Source organism: Mesoplodon bidens, assembly GCF_964165515.1.
Source record: "Mesoplodon bidens genome assembly, chromosome: 19".
NCBI lineage: Eukaryota > Metazoa > Chordata > Mammalia > Artiodactyla > Ziphiidae > Mesoplodon > Mesoplodon bidens.
This window is the reverse complement of record NC_138179.1, coordinates 39,859,674-39,883,133: the sequence shown is the minus strand read 5'-3', so window position 1 is coordinate 39,883,133 and position 23,460 is coordinate 39,859,674. Positions and strand designations below refer to the sequence as shown.

The 23,460-nt window shown below is 47.8% G+C and overlaps 1 protein-coding gene across 1 annotated transcript in view; it reads left to right on the top strand.

Annotated features, from left to right (window-relative positions):
• The first annotated feature begins 3,362 nt into the window (after positions 1–3,362).
• The window catches only part of UBE2O (ubiquitin conjugating enzyme E2 O), a 58,807-nt gene continuing 38,709 nt past the window's right edge, over positions 3,363–23,460 (top strand). The window contains exon 1 of the mRNA XM_081218036.1: positions 3,363–3,851. Coding sequence (XP_081074162.1) covers positions 3,435–3,851 — 417 coding nt within the window. The 5' untranslated portion in view covers positions 3,363–3,434. The remainder of the gene's footprint in view (positions 3,852–23,460) is intronic.

Here is a 23,460-nt window from a genome sequence, read left to right as displayed (position 1 = left end):
TAAAGGTGGGTAAGCTATGTAAAGCACTTATCATAGTACCTGGCGTTAAGTTACAGCTCAATAAATGGTTGCTATTATTAGCTGTTATTATAAGAAGCCGCAGAATAAACACAGCACATCTTCCTGGAGTGCTAATTTTACTCAACGATTAGGGAAAAAAGGACATTCTTTTTATATTAAAACAAACACTGGCATAAGCTGGAGTAGAACGCAAAGCTCACTTGGATTTTTGACATCAAACAAAGATTTCGGGTCTGCATTGCCCTGCCCCTCCTAACGACTTGCTCACCCCCCATCCCTTGATGGACACAGGACTAGAAAAGCCCCTGCAGGGACTTCCCTGGCGGTCCAGTGGTTAGGACTCCGTGCTCTCACTGCCGAGGGCCCGGGGTTGGGTTCAATCCCTGGTTGGGGAACTAACATCCCACAAGCCACGCGGCATGGCCAAAAAAAAAAAAAAGACCCTGCACTTGAGTCAGGAAACTTGGGTTCCAACCTGGCTCTGCCAGTTACTACCTTGTGACCTTAGGCGCTGAATTCCTTGGGTTCTGTTTCCTCACTGGTACAAGAGGGTTAATTACAGCTATATTCCAGATTGTGATAACAAACAAGATAATGTATGTGAATGTGCCTGGCAAAGTGCCTGGTCAATAATAGGTGATCAATACATGTTAGGTGGATGATCAATAAATGTTAGGTGATTGGGGCCAAGGAGACAGAGCTAAAGGGACATGGTAGATGGAATAGAAGTTACTATGTCACTGCTACTAAGCCTCCCAGGTCTTTATGGGGAAGGGAGTGGGGAACTGTGTCCTTACAGCAATGATTCCAGATGGCCATTCTGCACTGTGGTCTGTGATGCGAAGCCGATGATTTGGGAACCCAGCAGTGGCCCTGAATCATATACTAATTCCTCTTAAGCTCTTTTTCTATACCTTAGTATGTGAGTTTTCTAAGATACAGGTCCATTGACGACCCCCCACCCCAAGCCCAATATTACATCAATACTCAATAAGTACTTGGCTCAGGGCATCTCATGTACTTAGGTTGCCATCTGTGCTTCATGCATGTTCTTTTTTTTTCTATTTTTTTAAAATGTTTTTTCTTTCATGAGTGTTCTTATAATTTTTCCATGAGTGTAGTCTGTATCCTCGGCAGCCTATAAACTACCCAATGACTTTTTTGAAGAACCTAAATACTGTAATATTGAATCATCTTACTAATCTGCCATTGATGGTCTTGCAGAAAATTGTGGAAAAAGAAAAAAAGATTTTAACTGAGAAAGGTGAGGGCTATATCTTGATTATTCCTAATTTCCTTTCAACAACCCATTATGAATCTGTCCACTGAGAATACATCTAAATCTTTTGGAACTTACTTAGGAGACACATTAGTATAATTACTTTATATATATATATATATATATATATATATATATATATAATGTTTTTTTTTTTGTTTGTTTGTTTGTTTTTGCGGTACGCGGGCCTCTCACTGCTGTGGCCTCTCCCGTTGCGGAGCACAGGCTCCGGACGCGCAGGCTCAGCGGCCATGGCTCACGGGCCCAGCCGCTCCGCGGCATGTGGGATCTTCCCCAGACCGGGGCACGAACCCGCGTCCCCTGCATCGGCAGGCGGACTCTCAACCACTGCGCCACCAGGGAAGCCCCTATATTTTAAAATGGCAATTTGGAACAGATCATAGGTCTAAGAGCTCTGCCAATCTAGAATTTTAGTCTAGGCAGGGGGCTTGAAATATTATAATAATGTAGTGTTATAAAAAAGTCCGTTTACTGAGGGAACTCTATGTCAGACACTGGTCTATTTCACTTAATCCTCTCAAATGCCAGATGAGACAGGTACTGCTATCGCCTCCCCAATTTTACAGATGAGAAAATTAAGGTGAAAACAAGTTTATCAGCTTGCCAACTTTATAAGACTAGTAAGTGGCAGTGTCGAAAATTGGAATCAAACTCTTATTGTTCGTTATGCGGGGTTTTCTCTAGTTGCGGTGAGCAGGGGCTAGTCTTCCTTGCGGCGCGCAGGCTTCTCATTGCGGTAGTTTCTCTTGTTGCGGAGCACGGGTTCTAGGTGCGCGGGCTCAGTACCTCCACAGCATGTGGGATCTTCCCGGGCCCGGGATTGAACCCATGTACCCTGCATTGGCAGGCGGATTCTCACACTGCGCCACCGGGGAATCCCCTATGGCTTCTACTCTTAACTACCTCACTATCCTACCTCTTGCCATGCATAAGCCTCAAGGAGCTTTGAACTCATTTAGATGTATTTAAAGCCAAACCACAGGGGCCACTAACACTTGCTTACCTTTCTTATTTATCTATCTATCTATTTATTTATTTATTTATATTTTTGGCTGCGTTGGGTCTTTGTTGTTGCGCGCGGGCCTTCTCTAGTTGCGGCGAGCGGGGGCTACTCTTCGTTGTGGTGCACGGGCTTCTCATTGCGGTGGCTTCTCTTATTGTGGAGCACGGGCTCTAGGCACTCAAGCTTCAGTAGATTCGGTGCGCGGGCTCAGTAGTTGTGGCTCTCGGGCTCTAGAGCGCAGGCTCAACAGTTGTGGTGCACGGGCTTAGTTGCTCTGCGGCATGTGGGATCTTCCCGGACCAGGGCTCGAACCCATGTCCCCTGCATTGGCAGGCGGATTCTAAACCGCTGTGCCACCAGGAAAGCCCAACTTGCTTACCTTCCTGATCTTTCTCTGGGACTCCTTCACCAACCCCTTGACCAATCCCTGAGGGGTCATAACCTTCCAGGCTGTACACGGAATTCCCTAACGCAATACACTCTAGATACACTCTCTATGTGGCCTTGCTTACAAGCTGCCTTGGAGCTGCTTTTAAGCTGTTTAATGTGTACAGTACATGTTTTGCCTCCCCAACTAGATTGTAAACACCTAGAGGACAGAAACTGTATCTTGTTCTTTCTGTATCCCTCTCAGTGCCTATGACTAGACTGGAGACGCCAGGGGAGCTCATTAAATGTTGTTGACACTCTTCGGACCATCCTCCGTCCCACCTCGGCCACTCCCCTTTTCCTCGCTGACCACTCTACTTCCTCCTCCTGGGTCCCCACTCCTGCCCGCTCCCTCTACTTTTATCCCCTCCGGCCCCGCCCGCCCTCGTGGAGTTCATCCTTTCCCACCTCGCCCCCCGCCCCAGGCAGAATCTCCAGCGTCCCCTAGCGACAAGGCGGTAGCCCCTAGCAACCGCATCTTGGTTTTCTGACGACGACGGCACGTAAGGTCACGTCAGCGCGCCGTGGTTCCGCCCCCGGCGCCGGCTGGCCCCGCCTGCCCGCGCCTCTTTCGCCGCCGCCGCCGCCGCCGCCGCTGCTGCCGCTTCTGCTGCCGCCGCCGCCGCCGCCGCCACCGCCGCCGCAGCCGCAGCCGCCGCCCGAGACTCGTACAGAGCAGTTATGGCGGATCGCGCAGCACCCGCGCCCGCAGTCCCGGCTCCCGCCCAGGTCCCGGACACGGCCCCGGACGAGACCTTGGCCCCGGACGCAGCCCCCGCCCCGGCGCCGGCGCCCGCCCCGGACTCGGCCTCCGGGCCGTCCTCGGACTCCGGTCCCGAAGCCGGCTCGCAGCGGCTGCTGTTCTCTCACGACCTGGTGTCGGGCCGTTACCGCGGCTCGGTGCACTTCGGGCTGGTGCGCCTCATCCACGGCGAGGACTCGGACTCGGAGGGCGAGGAGGAGGGCCGCGGGAGCTCGGGCTGCTCCGAGGCGGGGGGCGCGGGCCACGAGGAGGGCCGGGCCAGCCCGCTGCGCCGCGGCTACGTGCGCGTCCAGTGGTACCCGGAGGGCGTCAAGCAGCACGTGAAGGAGACCAAGGTGCGGCTGGGCGGCGGGCCGGCGGGCGGGGGCCGGGGCCGGGGCCGGGGGCCGGGGCCGGGGGCCGATGGAGGACCGAGTTGGCTGCTAGAGCCCTAGGGTAGGAGGGGAGACCTGCGGGTCGCTGCCCGGAATGGTGCAACTGCAGTGGGCCGAGGTGGGAGGACAAGCCTCAGCGGAGGGGACGCTCCGGTGCAAAGTCATTGCACCAGCCCCTGGGCCACCGGGCCCTGGGCTTCCGCACACGGAGGACTTCCAAGCCGTACTAGGCTGCGGTGTCGGCCTCAAGATTGTGTATGTGGACCCACTCTAGTGGGGGGAACTCCTGGGGCTCTCGGGCACGCTCGGCTTTACACCGGTGCGGCGTTTTGCTGACCCCCAAGGAGCTGCATGCTGCATTGTGCATCCAGAAAGGAAGGCCGTGCCGGTCTGGTCCGTGCAGGGAGGGGTTGTGGCATTCCAAAATAAAGATAGAGGTGAGAATCGCGGCCGACATAAAACCCCAAGAAGTTCACTAGATTACAGAATGCGTTATTATGGGTGAAGAAAACCAACTCCTTTGTGGTTTACCTTGTTGCCTCGTTTTAATTGCTGCAGGGAACTTTGAGGAAATCATTAACAATCAGAGCTGTGATATTAATAGTACTGGGGGAGCAGGGAGGGATGTGACAGCTGCTGACTGGGATTGATGACTCTTCAGTACAGTTGGACTTTGGAAAAAAAATACTATTTTGTAACCTGAGGCCATTAAGGAAACGTCGGACTCCATTATGATGTTGGTGAATATTGCAGTTTTACAAAACTGCAAACAGCATTCGTCATCATAAACGTGAACCAAGGTTGGTTTGGTGGTTTTCATGACTTGTTTTCTTGAGTGTGAATTCTTATCAGTGATTCCGACAGACACACACGCCCCCTGTATTTTTCACCCCTTCTTCATCTCCTCCTCCTTCTCTCCTTCAAGAAAACACTTCGAATGCTTCTTAAAAATTACCACCAGTATTGCCATGTTGGGAAGCAGGAATCAGGCCTGGGCTGGTTTTAGCTGCCTGGGATGTTGAGTGGTGTGATTGATTTCAGGGGAGGGCACTTGAGAAGTTAATCTGGGTTTCTCACACCCTGGGAGACAAAGGTGACCTGCACGAGGGGTCTGTGATGACAGCTCAGGCGGGGAAAAAGGCCCCACTCCCAGGAAGAGCCTATGATCCATTTCCTAGTGGCAGAAGTGACTGCTGATACCAGCAAGATCTTTTTCCTGGCCAGTGAGTGCATGGGCATCCACAGACATAGAAATCTGCGCACAGGACCCCTGGCTTCCCCTCAGAGAAATACAAATCAGGCGGTAGCTTCTCTGACTCAGAGAGAAAATGATAAGTTCATGCAAAAGTATGTGGAAAGGATTACTTTTTGCAGCAGAATGCTTCTTAAAAATTACCACCGGTATTGCCGTGTTGGGAAGAGAAGATTTTTGCTCTTTACACTGTGTTTGTGCATTGTCACACTAGCAAATGGTTGCTAGCGTTTTCCCATGGGTTCTTAAAAAATGTTTTTCCCTAACCATCTTCTCGAAAGGTTTGTGACTTTGGAACGGAACTCGTTTTACTCTATGTCATGGCCTCCTGCCCTGGGACTCAGGGAGGCAGGCCTAGCTCACTGCTGGGAGCTGCCATGTTTATCAGTTGTTGTTCCTGTTCATCTTGACACTGGTGGTTAACTTTGTTTACAGTTATGTTCAGTCTGTCTCCCCCCACCATGTGTAATTATACGAGGTTTGGCTTAAAATACCTATTTTGGAATTTAGTAGAAAATAGCTTTAAGGCACCAGCTCGGATAGATTTTGAAGCTGCCCTCTTGACTTGCTTTGAATTTGTTGAAATCCATCGTGGCGCCAGTGGTGATGTTTTCTTTGCCATTGTAGTTTCTGCAGCTTCTGAGCTTGGCAGAAGCTAAGGGATATAAGAATTCTAGGAAGTGGTGACATGTAGTGTCTATTCATGGATGGCAGGACCCACTGCTGCTTTTAGGATTTGAGAGTAGGCTTATTGGGGAGGGAGAGGCGAGTTTATACCTGATAGGTACCTCTCCGCTACCCTGAGCCGTAGGCACAGATGACCCTGGTCAGCTGAATGTCTCTCTTGCTTTGCTCCTGACCGCCCACTAGGGTGATGGGGTGGGTCCTGGGACCTTGCAGCATTGTGGTTTAGGAAGATTTTCCTTCTCACCTCCCACTCCTTATAAATCCATTGAGGTGACGGTGTGCTGTAAAGGAAAGACCATTAGACCGAGACTGAGCATTTAGGTTCTGATTCCTAGTCCACCACTAACCTGGTTATGAGATTTGAGAACCCAATTATTGATAGAATAAAATAGTGACAGTCTTGGGAAACATTTCTTTTTAAAGCTGCCAACTATTGGCATTCTTTAAATAGTGTCCTGTGTGTGTGGATTGTTTAGTAGGCTGTGGAGTGTTTTTGTAGTTTTCATGTTAGTGTGGTGGACAATGAGTAATCTTAGTCTCTTAATTTCTTTTAAGTTTTTAATGAACAAATTCAGGAAATTCAGAGAGAGAGGTGAAGAGGCTGGCCAACAAGTCCTACCCCCTCCTGGCCACTACCATGAACATTATCAACAGAAATAAAATAAGTAGTTCTTCCTAGAAACTGGAATTTATGGTCCAGCTCCTGAGGCTTCAAGCAGCCAAAGTTAAGCTTCTTTAGGACTTAAAAGAAGCACGCAGTTTGTGCTCCTTCCTTTCCTTGAGCTCCTGACCCCTTCAGTATGGTAGCTGATTTATCTACTTGAAACTTTTCCCATTTGGCCATGGATCTCCTATGCGGAGATTTGCCCCATCCCCATCAGTGGTCATCCTTTGAGTAAATTTTTGGAATAAAGCCAAATGCCGATAGCCTCCTCCCCTTCTTGAGCATGGGCTAGACATGGTGGGTCTTTCTGGTCTCCACATGACACGGTTGGACAGAGTGGCCCCTATAAGGAAGAGAGCTAACTGCTGTCTGTCTGTCCAGGTTTAGGGCCTTCCTGTTTACACTGCTTTAGCTTTCCTTTGCTTGCCCATCTCTTGTGCGTTGTCTTTTGCTCTCAGTTGCCACAACTTTCAGGGTCTTACCTGGTTTGAAATTTCATGTCTAAATTAAAGCTGTTCATGATCATCCTGCTTTTGTGAGATGTTTTGTGTGTGTGTGTGTGTGTAGCATCCCTGATGTCAGGAATTGGCTTTTCAGTCTATTTTTGGCTCCTACTCAGGCCATCATTTCCATGGGGAAAGCTATTTAAGTGTAGCATCACAGCATGAGAAGTTTGCTTCCTTTGCTTGTCCAGGTGCTGGGCCCATTAAAAACAGTTGTTCTTAGTGATGTAAGGTTAGCCAAGATGCAGGACTAAGTGCATCTAATTGCATTTTATTCAGGTAGGATCACAGCGCTTGTGGCATCTCACTGTTCTGTGATTTTAGTCTTCGCCCCTTGGCTTCTGGTTTCTAACTCCTAGGCCTCGGTGCCTTCGTGGTGCCTCTGTCTGGCTCGCCACCTGACTCAAGGGCACTTTCACCAGATGAAGGGCGTGTGTTTGTGTCCTGTGATTGGAAGTCAAAACCCTTGGGTGCTCTTCCTGTCTGTCACGTACTCTGAATGACCTTGGCCTTGTCACTGCCTCATTTTGTCTCTCTGCAATAAAATACGAGGTCTGTCTTTCTAGCCCCTGAAATGAGCCTGCACAGGTGGAATAACCAGAAGTGTAGCCAGGTGGTGCCCGTAGCAGCCACTTGGCTATTAGCAGACACCATCCTGATGTCCATCAGACAGAGCCAGCCCCGTCCCTTCAGGAGATCACATCCATGTGTCATAGGGTGATGCCACTCGAAAGAGAAGCAAAAGGTGCACCACAGGGGTTTGTTTCAGGGGTGTAGGAACTCCTATTTGATGATGTTGTTGCTTGTGACCTGGTGGATTATAGATTTGATTTCTTTACTAAGCCTCTTCTATAAACACTCATGATCTTCACTCCTCTATTACTTTATAAGAAATTCAGTAGTGCACGTTTAAAGTAACGTCTGCCAAAGTTCACCAACCTCCAGGAGGGGGAGGGAATGAATATGTATGTATGTATGTATGTATGTATGTATGTATGTATGTATGTATGTATGTTATGTATATCTTCCAGAATCCAGGAGGCATCTTTTGAAATTCCCAAAAGTCAGGTAATGAGATTACGAATTATAGGGATGACAGAGTATTGCTTTTGTACTTAAAGATTACATAATGTTTGTCCTTCTCGTTATTGGGGTACTGTGTGCTGGGCACTCCATAAGTGCTTTATGTGTATTGCTCACTTAATGCTTACAGTACCCCTTGTGAATTAGGTACTATCACTATCCCTGTATTTCAGAGGAGGAAACTGAGGAACAAGGAGTTGAGTAACTTGTCCAATGCCACACTGCTAATAAGTGGAGGAACCCAAATACAAATGGAAGTGACTACAGTTTGCTGTCACCTGAGGAGTCACAGATCGTTACTGTATCGAGCTCCCTCATCAAACATGGGTCACAAACCCTGTGATTGGCATTAATCATCCAGTCTTTGCACACTTAGAAGTCATAGTGGAGCAGGAGGGAAGCGCAGGTGAGGAGAAAGGGCAGGGCATTGGGATGGGTGGGAGGTGGACCAGTGGCCGCGAGGGAGGCGATCGTGGCTGGGAACAGGAGTGTGGGGGAAACACCACGTTGGCGCTGCAGGGCGCTTCTCTTCTAGAGTTGTCATTCCCTGGCCCCTCGGTCGTTATCAAAGTAATGATCAGAAAACACATTTTATTTCCGGAGAACTTGTGAACACCCCTAGATGTTGAGTGTAAGGAACCTTTGTAAGTCTGATTCCCCGCGTGCATCTCCTGCAGCAGAGCAAGTCTGAGTAACTGGTCTTTCTGTGTTGTCTTAGGAAAGGTTGGTGTTAGGAAATCCAGCTTCACCTCGTGCCCCCTCTCCTGCTGCTGTTGTCACCCTCTGGCTGGGAATGCTGAGTCACGAGTCAGGTCCAGGTTCGGAAGGACTCCTCAGAGAGAGGCTGAGTTCCGCTCAGTTCCAGTCCCTTCTCCTGTCAGTTTCCCGGCGGACCCTGCTCCCCACCTGCTTTTGCTTTAGGATGTTGAAGGTCTTTTAGTGCTTTCCCCATCCCCACATCACTGGTATTCCTACTTTTTTCTTTGTCATTTTCCTGTTCCATTGAAAGGAACTTTTTCTCTTTTTTACTCTTTTCCCCGGGGGCCTCATGGACTCCAGTGGAACATCTATGGGGCCAGTACTTTGCAAGAGGGGTGTAGGTATAGTGTGTGACGTGAATTGCCATCACAACAATGCTGGACCCATGATCAGTGTTAGCTGACCCTGTGGTCCCCTCAGAGTTGAATTTAGGGCGATTTCGGTGATGAGTGGGTTCTCTTTTAAAGAGCCTTAACCCTTGGAAGACATAATCTGTGCTTCTATTCTGATTGAAAGAACTTTCGGAGTTTGCTGCCCAGAGCTTAGGCTGCTTCTGGATCAGGGCGGGAGGGTGCTCAAAAGGGGGAAATGGCCATCAGGACCGTTTACAAAGTGCTTTTTCAGTTTACAAGGTGCTGTCACTTGTATTAACTAGCAGTTTGGTGTTTTTAACTGTAGCTCCTCCCTGAGGCTTCACTGGCCTGGCGGCTCAATGCTAAGCCCTGAGAAAGTCGAGGTTTTCATGCTGCTGCGTCCACAGTGGCAGCTCTTACTGAGCAAGGACACACGTTCAGAATTTCTTCTCTTGCTGACATTTCCGCCAGCCTCGGGGGGCTTTATTAGGAACCACCTGACGTGTGGTTACAGACAGGGAAGAGCAAAACGCTTACTGGAATTTTTTGTAGTTCAGGATGGAACTGAATCATGTTAATGGGGAACCCCTCTGCATTTATCTACTCCAAGCTTATTTGCCCTTGTTTTGCTCTTCAGCTGCAGTCTGCGGTTGAGGATTTCGTGTCCTTCAGTGCAGGCTGACTGTGTTGAATGGATCTTTTGGTCAGTTTTGTCCACAGGTATACTGTGTTCTTCTGAAGCAGGATTGTGAAAAAGTTTTTATGATTTAAACATTGAGGCAAATGATACACTGTTCAGAAGTATTCAGCTAGGCAGTAAGTGCTGGAATGCATGTCCTTTTTGGGTTAAATCCAGTTGACTGGTTGAGGGGTTTTTGGTTTGCATATTTTGAGAGACGGAAACATTTTATTTTCTGCAGCGAGGTCAAAGGAATAAGACACTTACCAGGTCACTTCTGGTTTAAATTGATAGCATAACTATATCTGGTAAAAATTCATTCTAGCTATGTCTAACTATGACAGTCTGAGCAGTTAAAAAAATTTAACTGAGTACTGCTTTAAAAAAAAAAAAAAGAAAAGAAAAAGCAGTCAATCCTATTCAACAATAAAATGAAACCCCCCAGCTCCCGGAGAGATTTCCTGCAGTCTTAAGAGTGTTCTTCATTTGCATCCTGCAAGCGAGAGCTGGTCTTTCACACTCCGCAGCTCTGATGAGGTTCTTCCTCCTTGTTTTAATTTTGATCCTTTTTGTGGGAGATGCTGCTGTGATGAGGGCTAGTGAAGCTGTCTTGACAGGCATATCTACAGGACTGTCCTTGCTGGCCCCCCGTAAGTACAGGTGGGAAGGAATACAGACACACACATATCTGTGTCTCTTGTGTGGCTTCTGGCAGCATCAGGACGTGACATACTCCGTGTTGAAAGCATCCTCATATTTGTCTGCTCTGTTTAATTACTTAAAAGAGTTCGAGGCCCCTGAAGGCTGATGATATCACCTTCAAGATGAGGAAGAAAGAGCATCTCGCCCACCCCAGTGTGCTTTGGGGGGCACCCCAGCACCCCGTGATGAGAAAGGGTGTGTGCCTCCATTTCCTTGTGACTGGCACACCCCAAGCCTTTCTCCTTCTGGCTTCACACCACTGGGTGTGAACAGCTCTTCTGAAGGTCACAAAGGACTAGTGAATTCCTGGTCACTGTACTCACTGATTTTTTCTCAGTTCCTGTCCTTTTGACCTGCCAGCCTTGTTAATATGGTCCGTCACCCTCCTACTGGAACCTTTCTTCCATTGGGTTCCACTGTACTGGCTGTAGTGAATTTCTCTCTCTTTCACCTTTTTCCTCTTACCTCTCTCAGAGGTTCTCCTCTCCTCCTATCCTTTCTTCAGTGCCGTCATCTGCTCAGACAGTGCAGCTGGTACCTGCACTTACACACGACGTCCACGTCCATAGCGCGTTCCCAACTGCTTACTTGCTAGCCCTGTCCTGTCATCTAGAGCCTCAGACTTACCACGTGTAACTGCCCTCCCCACCCCAAATCTATGGAATTTTAAAAATTCCTTTTCCCGACTTTTTATTATGAAAAAAGTTCAGACATACAGAAGAGTTGGATGACTAGTCCAGTGATTACTAATTACCAACCATCATGAGTCAGCAGTTAACCTTCTGCCAAGTTTGCTTTATCTGTGTGTGTGCGTATGCAACTATGTTTCCTGCTGAGCCATTGGTAAGTTAGTAGCAGACATGGTGACAGTCACCTCTGAATACTCAAGTGTACATCTTCTAAAAATCAGAACATTTGGGATCGTTTTAAATTTACCTTTCTGGGCTCCCATCCTAACTTTTTTTCCCTGTTATGAATAATGCTGCTATGAAAATGGGTGTACAAATATTTCTTTGAGATCCTGTTTTCAGTTCTTTTGGGATATACCCAGAAGTGGAATTGCTGGATCGTATAGTAATTCCATTTTTACTTTTTTGAGCAACTGCCATACTGTTTTTCCATAGCAGTGATACCATTTTACATTCCCACCAACAGGGCACAAGGGTCCCAATTTCTCCATATCCTAGTTTGTTATTTTTATTTATTTTTTGATAATAGCCATCCTGCTGGGTGTGAGGTGATATCTCATTGTAGTTTTGATTTGCATTTCCCAAATGATTAGTGATGTTGGGCATCTTTTCATGTGCTTATTGGTCACTTGTATATCTTCTTTGAAGAAACATTTATTCCAAGTCATTTGCCCACGTTTGAATTGGGTTGTTTGTTTTTTGTTGTTGTTGAGTTTTAGGAGTTCTCTCTGTATTCTGGATATTAATCCTTTATCAGACATGTGATTTGCAACTATTTTCTCCCATTCTCTGGGTTGCCTTTTTACTCTGTTGGTAATGTCTTGGTGCATACGGTTTTAAAATTTTCATGAAGCCCAAATTTGTCTGTTTTTTCTTTTGTTGTCTGTACCTTTGGTGTCAGGCCCCCATTCTAATTTGTCATTAAATCTTTGTTCGAAATGCCTCTTGGATCCTCTGCATGTCCCTTCTCCTGCACTGGTTCGCTCTCTGGTTGCCTCGTGACCAGACTCCTCTCGTGGTCTCCCTGCCTCTAGACCCAGGACCCCAGGCTGACAACCGCCCCCCCCCCCCGCCCGGTGATCCCACAGCCGGTTGTCACGCCTTAGCTTGTCTTCAAGCCTCCTCACCTATGTTTCACATAGCCTCCAGCCTCTTCAGGTGACTCCGGCTAATCTGTTTCCCCAAATCAGTTGCGCTGTTCCCTGCGTCTCAAGCCCCGTGGCACTTAGCCGACACACTCGGGTTCTCTCCCTGGGTTGGACGCTTCTTGAGAAAGAGAGCTTTCTGTGAAAGCTTATATTCTGAGTGACTCACGTGTAGGAGTGAGTAACTCCTTCAATTAAAAATGGATCAAACCATCCCTGTTTATCAGTGGTGGGCGAGTGGGGAAAGCGTGGGTAAATGATACCTGATCGGCACTTGTAAAGGCTGAGTGCGTGGAATCACCTGCAGATTCTTCTGAAACAGTCAGACTGGGGTGGGTGGACCTGAGGACCTGCACGTCTAATATGCTCCCTGTGGTGCAGATTCTGCTTGTTGGGACTAACTGCCCTGGGAATTGGACTGACACGTAGGTCCTTAAAAACCCTGTTGACGTCAGTGGGTTCAGTTTTTAATCTACCCCCCATCCCAAGTTTTAAGTATATACAGCTGGTTTGAGGTTTTTGTCTGCCTTCTGCGTAGTCTTCTAGCAGCCGTGTTAATGCCAGAAATTGTCAAAAGACGGGGCGACAGGAGGGTAGGGAAATGACGTGCCCTTGAAAACCAGGCAGTGCTTTCAGGTCATCGCGGGAGAAAGACCTGCTGTCCCCCCACTACCCTTTTGCCTCCTGACCAATGTTAATACACAGCTGTCCTTAAGACGTTTCATTGGACTTAATTTCTTTTTAGGGTGAAAATGTATGACCGTTGTTATGAGTATAATGCAACCCTCTAACCCCTTAGACTGCTTTATTTTCAGTCCAAGAGACAAATGATTGAAATTGCTATCCTTTATCCAGCCAGTACCAGTGGGTCGCCGGCTGTGTGCCAGGCAGTGTAATGCTTGCTTTGCGTGTGTCATCTTTCTGTTTCCCTAAAGTGGCCAGTGTCCCCAGTTTAGAGAGGAAGAGACTAAAACCGAGAGGATGCCTGTAACTCGCTCAGGGCCACACAATTAGTGAGGGGCCGGCCTGGGATGTTTGTGTTGCCAAAGCTCGGGCTCTATTCCCTTCCTTCCTTCCTTCCTTCCTTCCTTCCTTCCTTCCTTCCTTCCTTCCTTCCTCCCTCCCCCCCTTCCTCCCTCCCTCCCTCCCTCCCTCCCTTCCTCCCTCCCTTCCTCCCTCCTTTCCTCCCTCCCTCCCTTCCTGTATTTATTTATTTATTTATTTATTTTTGGCTGTGTCAGGTCTTGCTCGCGGCACGTGGGATCTTTCGTGGCTCTTTCCTCGTTGTGCGTGGGCTTAGTTGCCCCAAGGCATGTGGGATCTTTAGTTCCCCTTGAACTGAGTCCCCTGCATTGGAAGTGGATTCTTTTTTTTTTTTTTTTTTGGTGGTACGCGGGCCTCTCACTGCTGTGGCCTCTCCCGTTGCAGAGCACAGGCTCCGGACGCGCAGGCTCAGCGGCCATGGCTCACAGGCCCAGCCGCTCCGTGGCATGTGGGATCTTCCTGGACCGGGGCACGAACCTGCGTCCCCTGCATCGGCAGGCAGACTCTCAACCACTGCGCCACCAGGGAAGCCCGGAAGTGGATTCTTAACCATTGGCCACCAGGGAAATCCCTTGGGCTCTTTGCACTGGGTACACAGCTGCCCCTGCAACTGCTGGGTGCTGTGGAAGGTGGAGACTGCCCACCCCCCACCCCCCGCGCCAGACCCTGCCCTCTAGATCAGGGGCCAGCAGACTTCCATAAAGGGCCAGGTAGAAATACTTTAGGCTTAGCAGGCTGTACTGTCTCCTTCACATCTACTCCCCTTGGCTGTGTCAGTGTGAAAACATTCAGAGACAATAAGCAAACAAATGGGAGTGGGCTGTGTTCCAATAAGATTTTACTTTAAAAAAGAGGGAGCAGGCTGGATTTGGCCTGTAAGCCACAGTTGGCCAACCTGTGCTCTGGAAGGGTCCTGAGCAATGGACATAATGATGTAAGCCCCGTCTTGTAATTTTAACCTTTATAAGGAGCCACATTTGAAAAGAAAATAGAAAACAGGTGAAATTAACTGTAATGTATTTTAGTCCAATGTATCAAAAATATCATGCCAACGTGTAATCAGTATAAAAATTATTATTGAAATATTTTACATTCTCCTTTCTCTAACGGCTACTGTATTGGATAGCACTGCTCAAGAAGCTTAGTCTGATAGGCGAGAACAACATTCCTCTAACCCCTTAGAGTGCTTTATTTTCTTCACAGCACCTAGCAGTCTCTGAGATTTTATGACTTCATTTCCTTCTTTGCTGTCTCCCCCACCAGAAAGTAAGGGGTCAGAAACGTCTCTGTTCTCAGTGCCTGGAACAGGACTGGCCCAAAGCAGCACTGATGTTTGTTTCATGAGTGAATGAAGGAGTGCACATAAGGTTCCATCTGAAGGTGCAGTGAACACTCGGGTGTTTGGTGGGAGAGCATTAGGAAAAGCTTTCGTGGAGGCAGGTTTGGGGCTAGCTCTTGAAAGGTAAGAATTTGGAATCACAGTGCTGGGAGGGAAGGGTGTCCTAAGTGGGAAGACCAATGTGAACAAAGACAAGAGAGGCCGGAAGTTTGGGCAACATTCCGGAGCGATAGTTCACTTGGCCTTAGAGCTCCTTCAGACTTAAAAATTATTGAGGCCCCCAGTGAGCTTTCATTTATATGGGTTGTATCGATATTTACCGTATAAGAAATTTAAACAAAATTTAAAACTCAGGAATACCCAGGCACACATTCTGTTAGCCATCAGAACAGTGACGTCATTACATCATGTCGCCTCTGGAAAATTCCACCATAGACTTGTGAGAGGACGAGAGTGAACAGAGCAAGTAACACCTTAATAGTATTTTGAGGAAGTTTTGACTTTGGACCTCCTTAAAGGGCCTCCGGGACCCCTAGGCCACATTTTGAGAACTGCTGAGCTAGAGGTGGGGGTGAGGAGAAGGCAGGTGAGAGAGAGAGTGCCAGCAAATGTGCTTGGATCTGATTGCAAGTAATAACAGTCAACGTTTATCGTGCACCTGCTGAGTTCTAGGCACTGTTGTAAGCACTTTTCATGTGTTAGCTCATGTGGGAAAACCCTGTGAAACAGGTGTTATTATTTAACAGATGAGGGCAGGTCTGAGGCTGCCCAAGGTCACGTAGTAAGTGGAAGAGCTTGGGTTAAACCAGGCAGTTGCCCCTCAAAGGCTGCATCACACTTGCTCTGTGTTTATAAAGGCCTTTGAATGACAGACTCAGGAGTTTGGTTTTTTTGTTTCCGGTTTTGTTTTGTGTGTTTTGTTTGTTTTTTTTTTTTTTACATAATGAGGAGCCACTTCAAAGTTTGCGTGAATGAGTGAATGATCTGGCAGCGGCTCACAAGGGGAGCTGGGGATCCTGGAGACCAGGTAGGAGGCTTTTACATACAGGGCAAGTGAGTTGTGTCTTCTGGACGTTGAATTTGCGCATCGCGTATATATATGCACGGCTCACGCAGAGTGTTGAAAGTACTGATTTTTCAAACAAGATGGCCCCTAAGTGTAACCCACGGACTTCAGAGGGAAAGCTGGTGTGCTGAGCTTAGTGATGGCGTTAGGGAGTTTTCAAGGATCATTTTGATGATGCTCCGTTTGACCTGGGGACCTAACTCCCAAGTGACATTAGGACTCGGTTGAATCTGAGACCGCAGTCGTAAAGCTTTGAGTTAGGGTCACGGGGCTAGAGAGGTGGATGGGTGTCGGGGAAGGTTTGCTCAGCGGGGCACAAAGGCAGGAAAGCCTTCTGGGGAGTAAGAAGCAAAGCACGTGTAGCACTGACAGGGCTGCAGCAGTGGGCGTCGGCAGGCCAGGTGCCGGGATGATCTGGAGGGAGTCGAGGAGCCCTTACGTTCCTTGTTTTTTCTTGTGGCAAAATATGCATAACATACAATGTATCATTTTAAAAGTGTACGGTTCAGTGGCTTTAAGTATAGTCACGTGTTTGTGCGACCTTCTCCACCATCCGTCATCTCCAGGACTTTTTCATCTCCCCAAACTGAAGCTCTGTCCTCATTAAAGAGTAACCATTTGCAAGAGTAATAGCCATTCACTGCAGACATGTGGTCCCCCGGCGTTCAGGGAGTGAGGGGACATGTGGCAGAGACCCGGGCTTCCCAAGGGCACGACCAGGTGATGTCCCTCCAGTAATAGCAATGGGGACAGAGGATGAGGACTCTGTTTTGGATGTGCTGTGTCTTAGGTGCCCGGAAACATGAACGTGACGAGAGATACCTGCCTTGGAAATATGTATTTAGTCTGTCCCCCATCTTTCTTTTATTCTTATTGTTGTCCTATTTCATGCCCTCATAATTGCATTTTAAAAATAAACACTGGGCTTCCCTGGTGGCACAGTGGTTGAGAGTCCGCCTGCCGATGCAGGGGACGCGGGTTCGTGCCCCGGTCCGGGAAGATCCCACATGCCGCGGAGCGGCTGGGCCCGTGAGCCGTGGCCACTGAGCCTGCGCGTCTGGAGCCTGTGCTCCGCAACGGGAGAGGCCACAACAGTGAGAGGCCCGCGTACCGCAAAAAAAAAAAAAAAAAAAGACACTATTTAGATTTACAGAAAAGTTGCAAAGATCCTGGTATACCCTTCACCCAGCTTCCCCCCAATGTTAACGTCTTATGTAACACGGTATATTTGTCAAAAGCAAGAAGCTAACATTGCTTCCACACAATTAGCTAAACTACACACTTCTACTTGGATTAGTTTTACACTAATGTCTTTTTTCTGTTCCAGGGTCCAAATCTATGATACAACATTGCATTTAGCATAATTGCCTTTCGAATGTTGGAAAAACCATTCTAATTGATCTTTCTTTACCTAATCCACACTTCATCCTCTTCCCTAAGAGTTATCTTACTGAAGAACTTTGTTCAACAGCTTTTGATGCCAGAGAGAAGGGGTCAAGCAAGATGCTCTCTGAGAGAAGGCAGTCGTAACCGTAGAGAGCACTTGTGGAGAGTAGAGGGCAGCGGCTGGCAGAAAGAGCGGCAGCAGGTAGACAGGTGAATGCGGAGGGTGTGGGAGTGTAGGCACCCGGGGTCAGGGACGTAGGGAAAGTGCAGACTTAACGTCCTGTTGTTCGGTCTCTGTGATCCAACACTGAAGAAAAATTGGTGGGATTATTCTCTTATTTGTCTTAGATTGATAGCTTTTTTTTTTTCTGGTTGCAAGTTACTTATTAAGTTACAAAATTGCAAGAACATACAAAAAGTAGGTTAAAAAAAGTCTCTGGGCTTCCCTGGTGGCGCAGTGGTTGAGAGTCCGCCTGCTGATGCAGGAGACACGGGTTTGTGCCCCGGTCCGGGAAGATCCCACATGTCGTGGAGCAGCTGGGCCCCTGAGCCTGCGCGTCCGGAGTCTGTGCTCCGCAACGGGAGAGGCCACAGCAGTGAGAGGCCCGCGTACCACAAAAAAAAAGTCTCCTATGATTCCACCACTCAAGTATAACTGCTTTTTATCATTTCAGTGGATGGTTATTCTAGTCTTTTATGAACATATAAATATTTGTTTTCGCAAATACATGCTGTGCTTAATCCCTCCCCCTGTCCCACACCACTTAACAGACATAAACTGGACCGTTTGCAAGTGTCCAGGAGGAGTTCAAGTTTGCAGTACCCGTGTGTATTTCCACAGAATAATGGAAGCTTTAAACCCAGACAGTCTTCTTCCCTTTACTGGTCAGTGTTCTAAAATGCACCTTTCCCACAACAGTGTCATCTGCGTTGGAACTGTCAGATTTGTTGCTGTGCAGGCGACTCTTCATGCTTTGATGCACACTGATTCTCTTGGGCTCGAATCTAAAGACTTATTCCCAGATTGTCTTTCAGAAACAAAGAACACCAATAACAAAAACCTTTGCCACTTTTACCCTGCCTCGTCTTTAGGGTCTCAGGTCCGAGCCTTCTGCTGAACCCACAGCAGACATTGGCTGAGGAGATGCCCGGGTCTTGGGTCTTTGCACCCATCCGTCCCTCTTCCTCACAAAGGCCAGCACTGTGGGCACCTCACAGGGGTTTGCTCAGCCCTTCAGGATCATTTCCTCTGTTGATCAGCTCATCCCATAAACTACTCTTCAAGTACGATTCATCATGCTCTTTCTGCGTTCTCTTTACTGGAATTGTCATCTGTAACCTTGGGGGCCTGCATATTCAAGTTCTTTTAACAGCAGCTGTGGTGCCCACTGCCTTTGCTCTTTTCAGATGCGATGGGATTAACGCTTGTGGAACACACGCAGACTCACTGCAGGCACAGTTGGAAAGGCCGAGTAGGACTGCTTTCTTTCTGGAATGTGGCTTTGGGCCTGTCTACAGTGTTCCAAAGTTGGGTGTTCAGAGGTGGAGGTGTTTCTGTTTCGTAACATTTTCTCCCCATTTCAAAAAAAATGTCTCATAGGAACTTCCGTGGTGGTGCAGTGGTTAAGACTCCGAGCTCCCAATGCAGGGGCCCGGAATTGATCCCTAGTCAGGGATCTGGAGCCCACACGCATGCCACAACTAAGACCCGGTGCAACCAAATAAATAAATAAATAAATACTAAAACCAAAATTCTTTTGACAGTGTGATTTTTAATGAATGCCCGTAATTCCATCAGATGGATGAAACCATTTCTGTAACCTGTCTCTTTTGACAAGCTAGTTTGTTGCCTGTTTTTCACAGTTTTAAATGACGGGACTAATATCTTATACTACTTTTTTTTTCTATCTTTGTTAAGTTTCTTAGGATAAATTCCTAAATGAAATTACTGGTCAAGGGATAGGAGTACTTTTTAAAAATATTTATTTATCTATTTACTTATTTATGTATTTATTTATTTAGGCTGCGCCAGGTCTTCTTTGCAGCAACATGGGCTCTTCGTTTCAGCACGCAGTGTTGCGGCATGCGGACTCTTAGTCGCGGCATGCATGTGGGATCTAGTTCCCTGATCAGGGGTCGATTCTGGGCCCACTGCATTGGGAGCACAGAGTCTTAACCACTGGACCACCAGGGAAGTCCCAGAATTTTTTTTTTTTATATTTTTTGCGGTACGTGGGCCTCTCACTGTTGTGGCCTCTCCCGTTGCAGAGCACAGGCTCCGGACGCGCAGGCCCAGCGGCCACGGCTCACGGGCCCAGCCGCTCCACGGCATGCAGGATCTTCCCGGACCGGGGCACGAACCCGTGTCCCCTGCATCGGCAGGCAGACTCCCAACCACTGTGCCACCAGGGAAGCCCCAGAATGTATTTTTAAGACTTCGTTCATTTTGCTAAAGTGTCACCCCCCCAAGTGGTACCCACTTCCACTTCCATCTTAGAACGCCTATTTCCCAGCACAATGGTGAGGCTTTTTGTGACTTATGCAGGAGTACCCAGCTAGTTGGCAGCATCTCGAGGACTAGAGCTCAGGTTAACTGACTGGGCCTTTTTGTGGCCGCGCCCCTGTTGCCAAGAAATAAGCCCTTCTTGTGCCAGGGGGTTTCCCTGAGCCCTGCAGGATGGGCAGGCCAGTCTGTTGTGCCTTCAGCTCAGGGCGTGCATTCCCCAGGCAGAGGGCTGGACGAGGAGGCAGTGAGTAAGCTGGGGTGGGAAGGCGGAGGGACAGGAGGTGTTCAGACACAGGGCTTGGCGTCGGCATGTAGACCTGCAATTGCTGTGTCCACAGCCAGACCCATAGACAGAATCTTGTACAGTTGCTGGTAATTGGATGAGATCACCCTGAGCACCGCTCAGCATAGCGCTGGCCAGCAGTTACTGCTAACGGGGGAATCATTTAGCTCTGCTTCGGTTTCTTCGTCATGTTTGGGAGCCCGCACAGTACGTATGACTGCAGGTTTAGGGGGAATATTGCTAATTAGCTTGTCTGCCCTGTAAGACTGACTTTAAATTGAAATCTTAACGCTTGTGTGTGTGTGTGTGTGTGCACGCATGTGTGTGTGTGTGTTTAAATGCAGATGGAACAACATTCAAGAGGTTTTAAAGAGTATGTAATGAAATGTTTGTTTCCTTCCTACCGTTTCCACCACTCTGACCAGATACAGTCTATTCTGTGTGTGTGTGTGTATATATATATATGTATATATACATATAATTTTTTTTTACGAGACTAGGCATATTTTAACACGCTGTTTAGAATTTCTCTGTGATGGTTCTGCAGTGAGACTGAATTAATTAGATTTTTTTAAACTATTAACATAGAAAAATGATATTGAAAATTTGCCTCTGCTTTCCCCCCCAGTTTTATTGAGATATAATTGACATACAGCACTGTATAAATTAAAGGTGTGCAGCACAATGATTTGACTTAAATATATCATGAAATGATGACCACAGTAGGTTTAGTGAACATCCATAATCTCATAGATACAAAATAAAAGAAAAAAAATTTTTTCCTTGTGATGAGAACTCTTAGGATGCACTCTCAACTTTCATATATAACACACAGCAGTGTTAATTATATTCATCATGTTGTACGTTACATCCTTAGTGCTTGTTTACCTTATAACTGAAAGTTTATACCTTTGACCACCTTCCTCCAGTTCCCCCTCCCCCCCACCGGCTGCCTCTGGTAACCACAAATCTGACCTCTTTTTCTGTGAGGTTTTTTTTTTTTTTTTTTGTGGTACGCGGGCCTCTCACTGTTGTGGCCTCTCCCGTTGCAGAGCACAGGCTCCGGACGCGCAGGCTCAGCGGCCATGGCTCACGGGCCTAGCCGCTCTGCGGCACGTGGGATCTTCCCGGACCGGGGCACGAACCCATGTCCCCTGCATCGGCAGGCGGACTCTCAACCACTGTGCCACCAGGGAAGCCCTTTTTTTAAAAAAAATTAATTTATTTTATTTATTTATTTTTGGCTGCGTTGGGTCTTTGTTGCTGCGCGCGGGCTTTCTCTAGTTGCGGCAAGTGGGGGCTACTCTTCGTTGCGGTGTGCAGGCTTCTCATCACAGTGGCTTCTCTTGTTGTGGAGCACGGGCTCTAGGCTTCATTTGTGGCATGTGGGCTCAGTAGTTGTGGCTCACGGGTTTAGTTGCTCCGTGGCATGTGGGATCTTCCTGTGGGATCCCTGTGGGATCTTCCACAGGGCTCGAACCTGTATTCCCTGCATTTGCAGGCAGATGCTTAACCACTGCGCCACCAGGGAAGCCCTGTGAGTTTGTTTTTGAAGTATAATTGACCTACAATACTATGTCAGTTACTGGTGTACAACATAGTGCTTCAATATTTCTATACATTTCAAAATGATCACAGCTATTCTATGTGTATTCTGACCTGCATGTACATATTCTCCTCCCCTTCCTCCCCCTTCTCCTCCTTTTTTTTTTTTAAACACGGTAGCTTTCTGGACAACTGTCTGCACTTGCCAGGTCACAGCTTTGGATCCAGGCCACAGGGCGGGGTTCACCCTCCCCCTTTATTAACTTCGTGGTGTTGAGTGGTGGACCTAGTGTGTCCTGTCCCTGGCCTGTTCTTCCCTCCTTTCTCCTCTTGGAAGTGTTGCCCTCTGCCGTGTAGAGTTGGGTTCAGTGTGGTGCCACGTGGGGAGAGGCCCGCTCTGCTGCAGGGGGCAGCAGGGCCAGCATTTACTGTTCCTTGGTGTCTGCTCCCAATCCCTCTGTTCCAGGGTCTTCTCAGTAGCCAGAGGTGCCACTGTTAGGGGTGGGCGCTCACGGAGATATTTGAATCAAAAGACCCTTTGTGGTGGGGAGGGGGAATGACAGTTTTTTTTTTTTTTTTTTTTTAAGTTTAAGTGAAAAAGCCCTCCCAGAAACATCCTTGTGCCTTTCATCTCCACTCCTGGCATTTTGCTCATGGGATGTGATGGTTTGGGCCGGGGCCGCCCCTGGAATTCCTTCCAGAAGCCGAGGCTGAACTGTGAAAGGACCCTGCACAACCCCAAAGCAGACCGTGGCCACGTGAGGTGGGCTCTGTTTCCTTTCTCCAGGGGGAGGCGTTATCCTAATCAGCGTTCCGCATCCTTGTCTCTTTCACATGGCTCCAGTGAGACATTTCTCAGATGGCACAGCTCCTAGTGGGACTGGGACTGTGTCTTTGGCGGTGGTTCCCAAGGTCAGCGTGTGTTTCCTACCTAGTGGGGCTTCCAGCTTCTCCGCCTCCCGTGGACCCTCACACCTTAAGTTCCCCCCTTCTGTGCTGGTATTGCTGGAGTACGAGGGCATGTTCGGTGCAGGTGATGTATTACCCCGAGGCCCTGAGATGATTGATATTTGCTACATACCAGGTTTTAGTGTGTCTGGGCCCGTAGTGGCGGGGGTAGGGGGGGGACTGGAAAGGGTGATTTGGTTTCACCCCCTTATTTTGTAGCCGAGGAACTAAGGCCCTGAGGGGCTAACTGGTTGAGATTAAGGTTGATGGAAGCCACAAATGGACAAAGACGCTAAGACTTAGGAAAGGAAAGTCCACAGGACACCCATCTAATTTCTGAGTAGAAGTAGAGGTTGTTAGTGGTGCTGATTTTAGTTTTCTGGGATTTAGTTGTAGCAGAGACAGGTTTTGGTATTTGACTTGGAAGACAAAATCTAAAATGCAGAGGATTTAGAGGATTTACACCATGACTCAGGAGACATTTTCCAAGAAAACTTCCTACTCAAGACCATAAAACCAGGCAGCTTAACCTGGCTTGCTTAAAAAAAAACAAAAACCACTTTTATTGAGATATAACTTACATCCCATAAAATTCACTCTTCTAAAGAACACAATTCAAATGGTTTTTAGTATATTCAGAGCTTTGTGCTCCCATCATTACAGTCTAAATTTAGAACATTTTCATCATCCCAAAAAGGAACCCTATGCCCATCAGCAGTCACACCGCATTCCCGGCTCCTCTCAACCCCTGGTAATCACTTTGTGTCTCGGTGGGTTTGCTTATTCTGGATATTGCATATAAATGGTAACATATAACATGTGGCCTTTTGTGTCTGGCTTCTTTCATTTAGTGTGTTTTCAAGTTTCCTTCATGCTGTAGCACACGTCAGTACTTCATTCCTATTTATGGCCAGGTAATAGTCCATTGTATAGATAG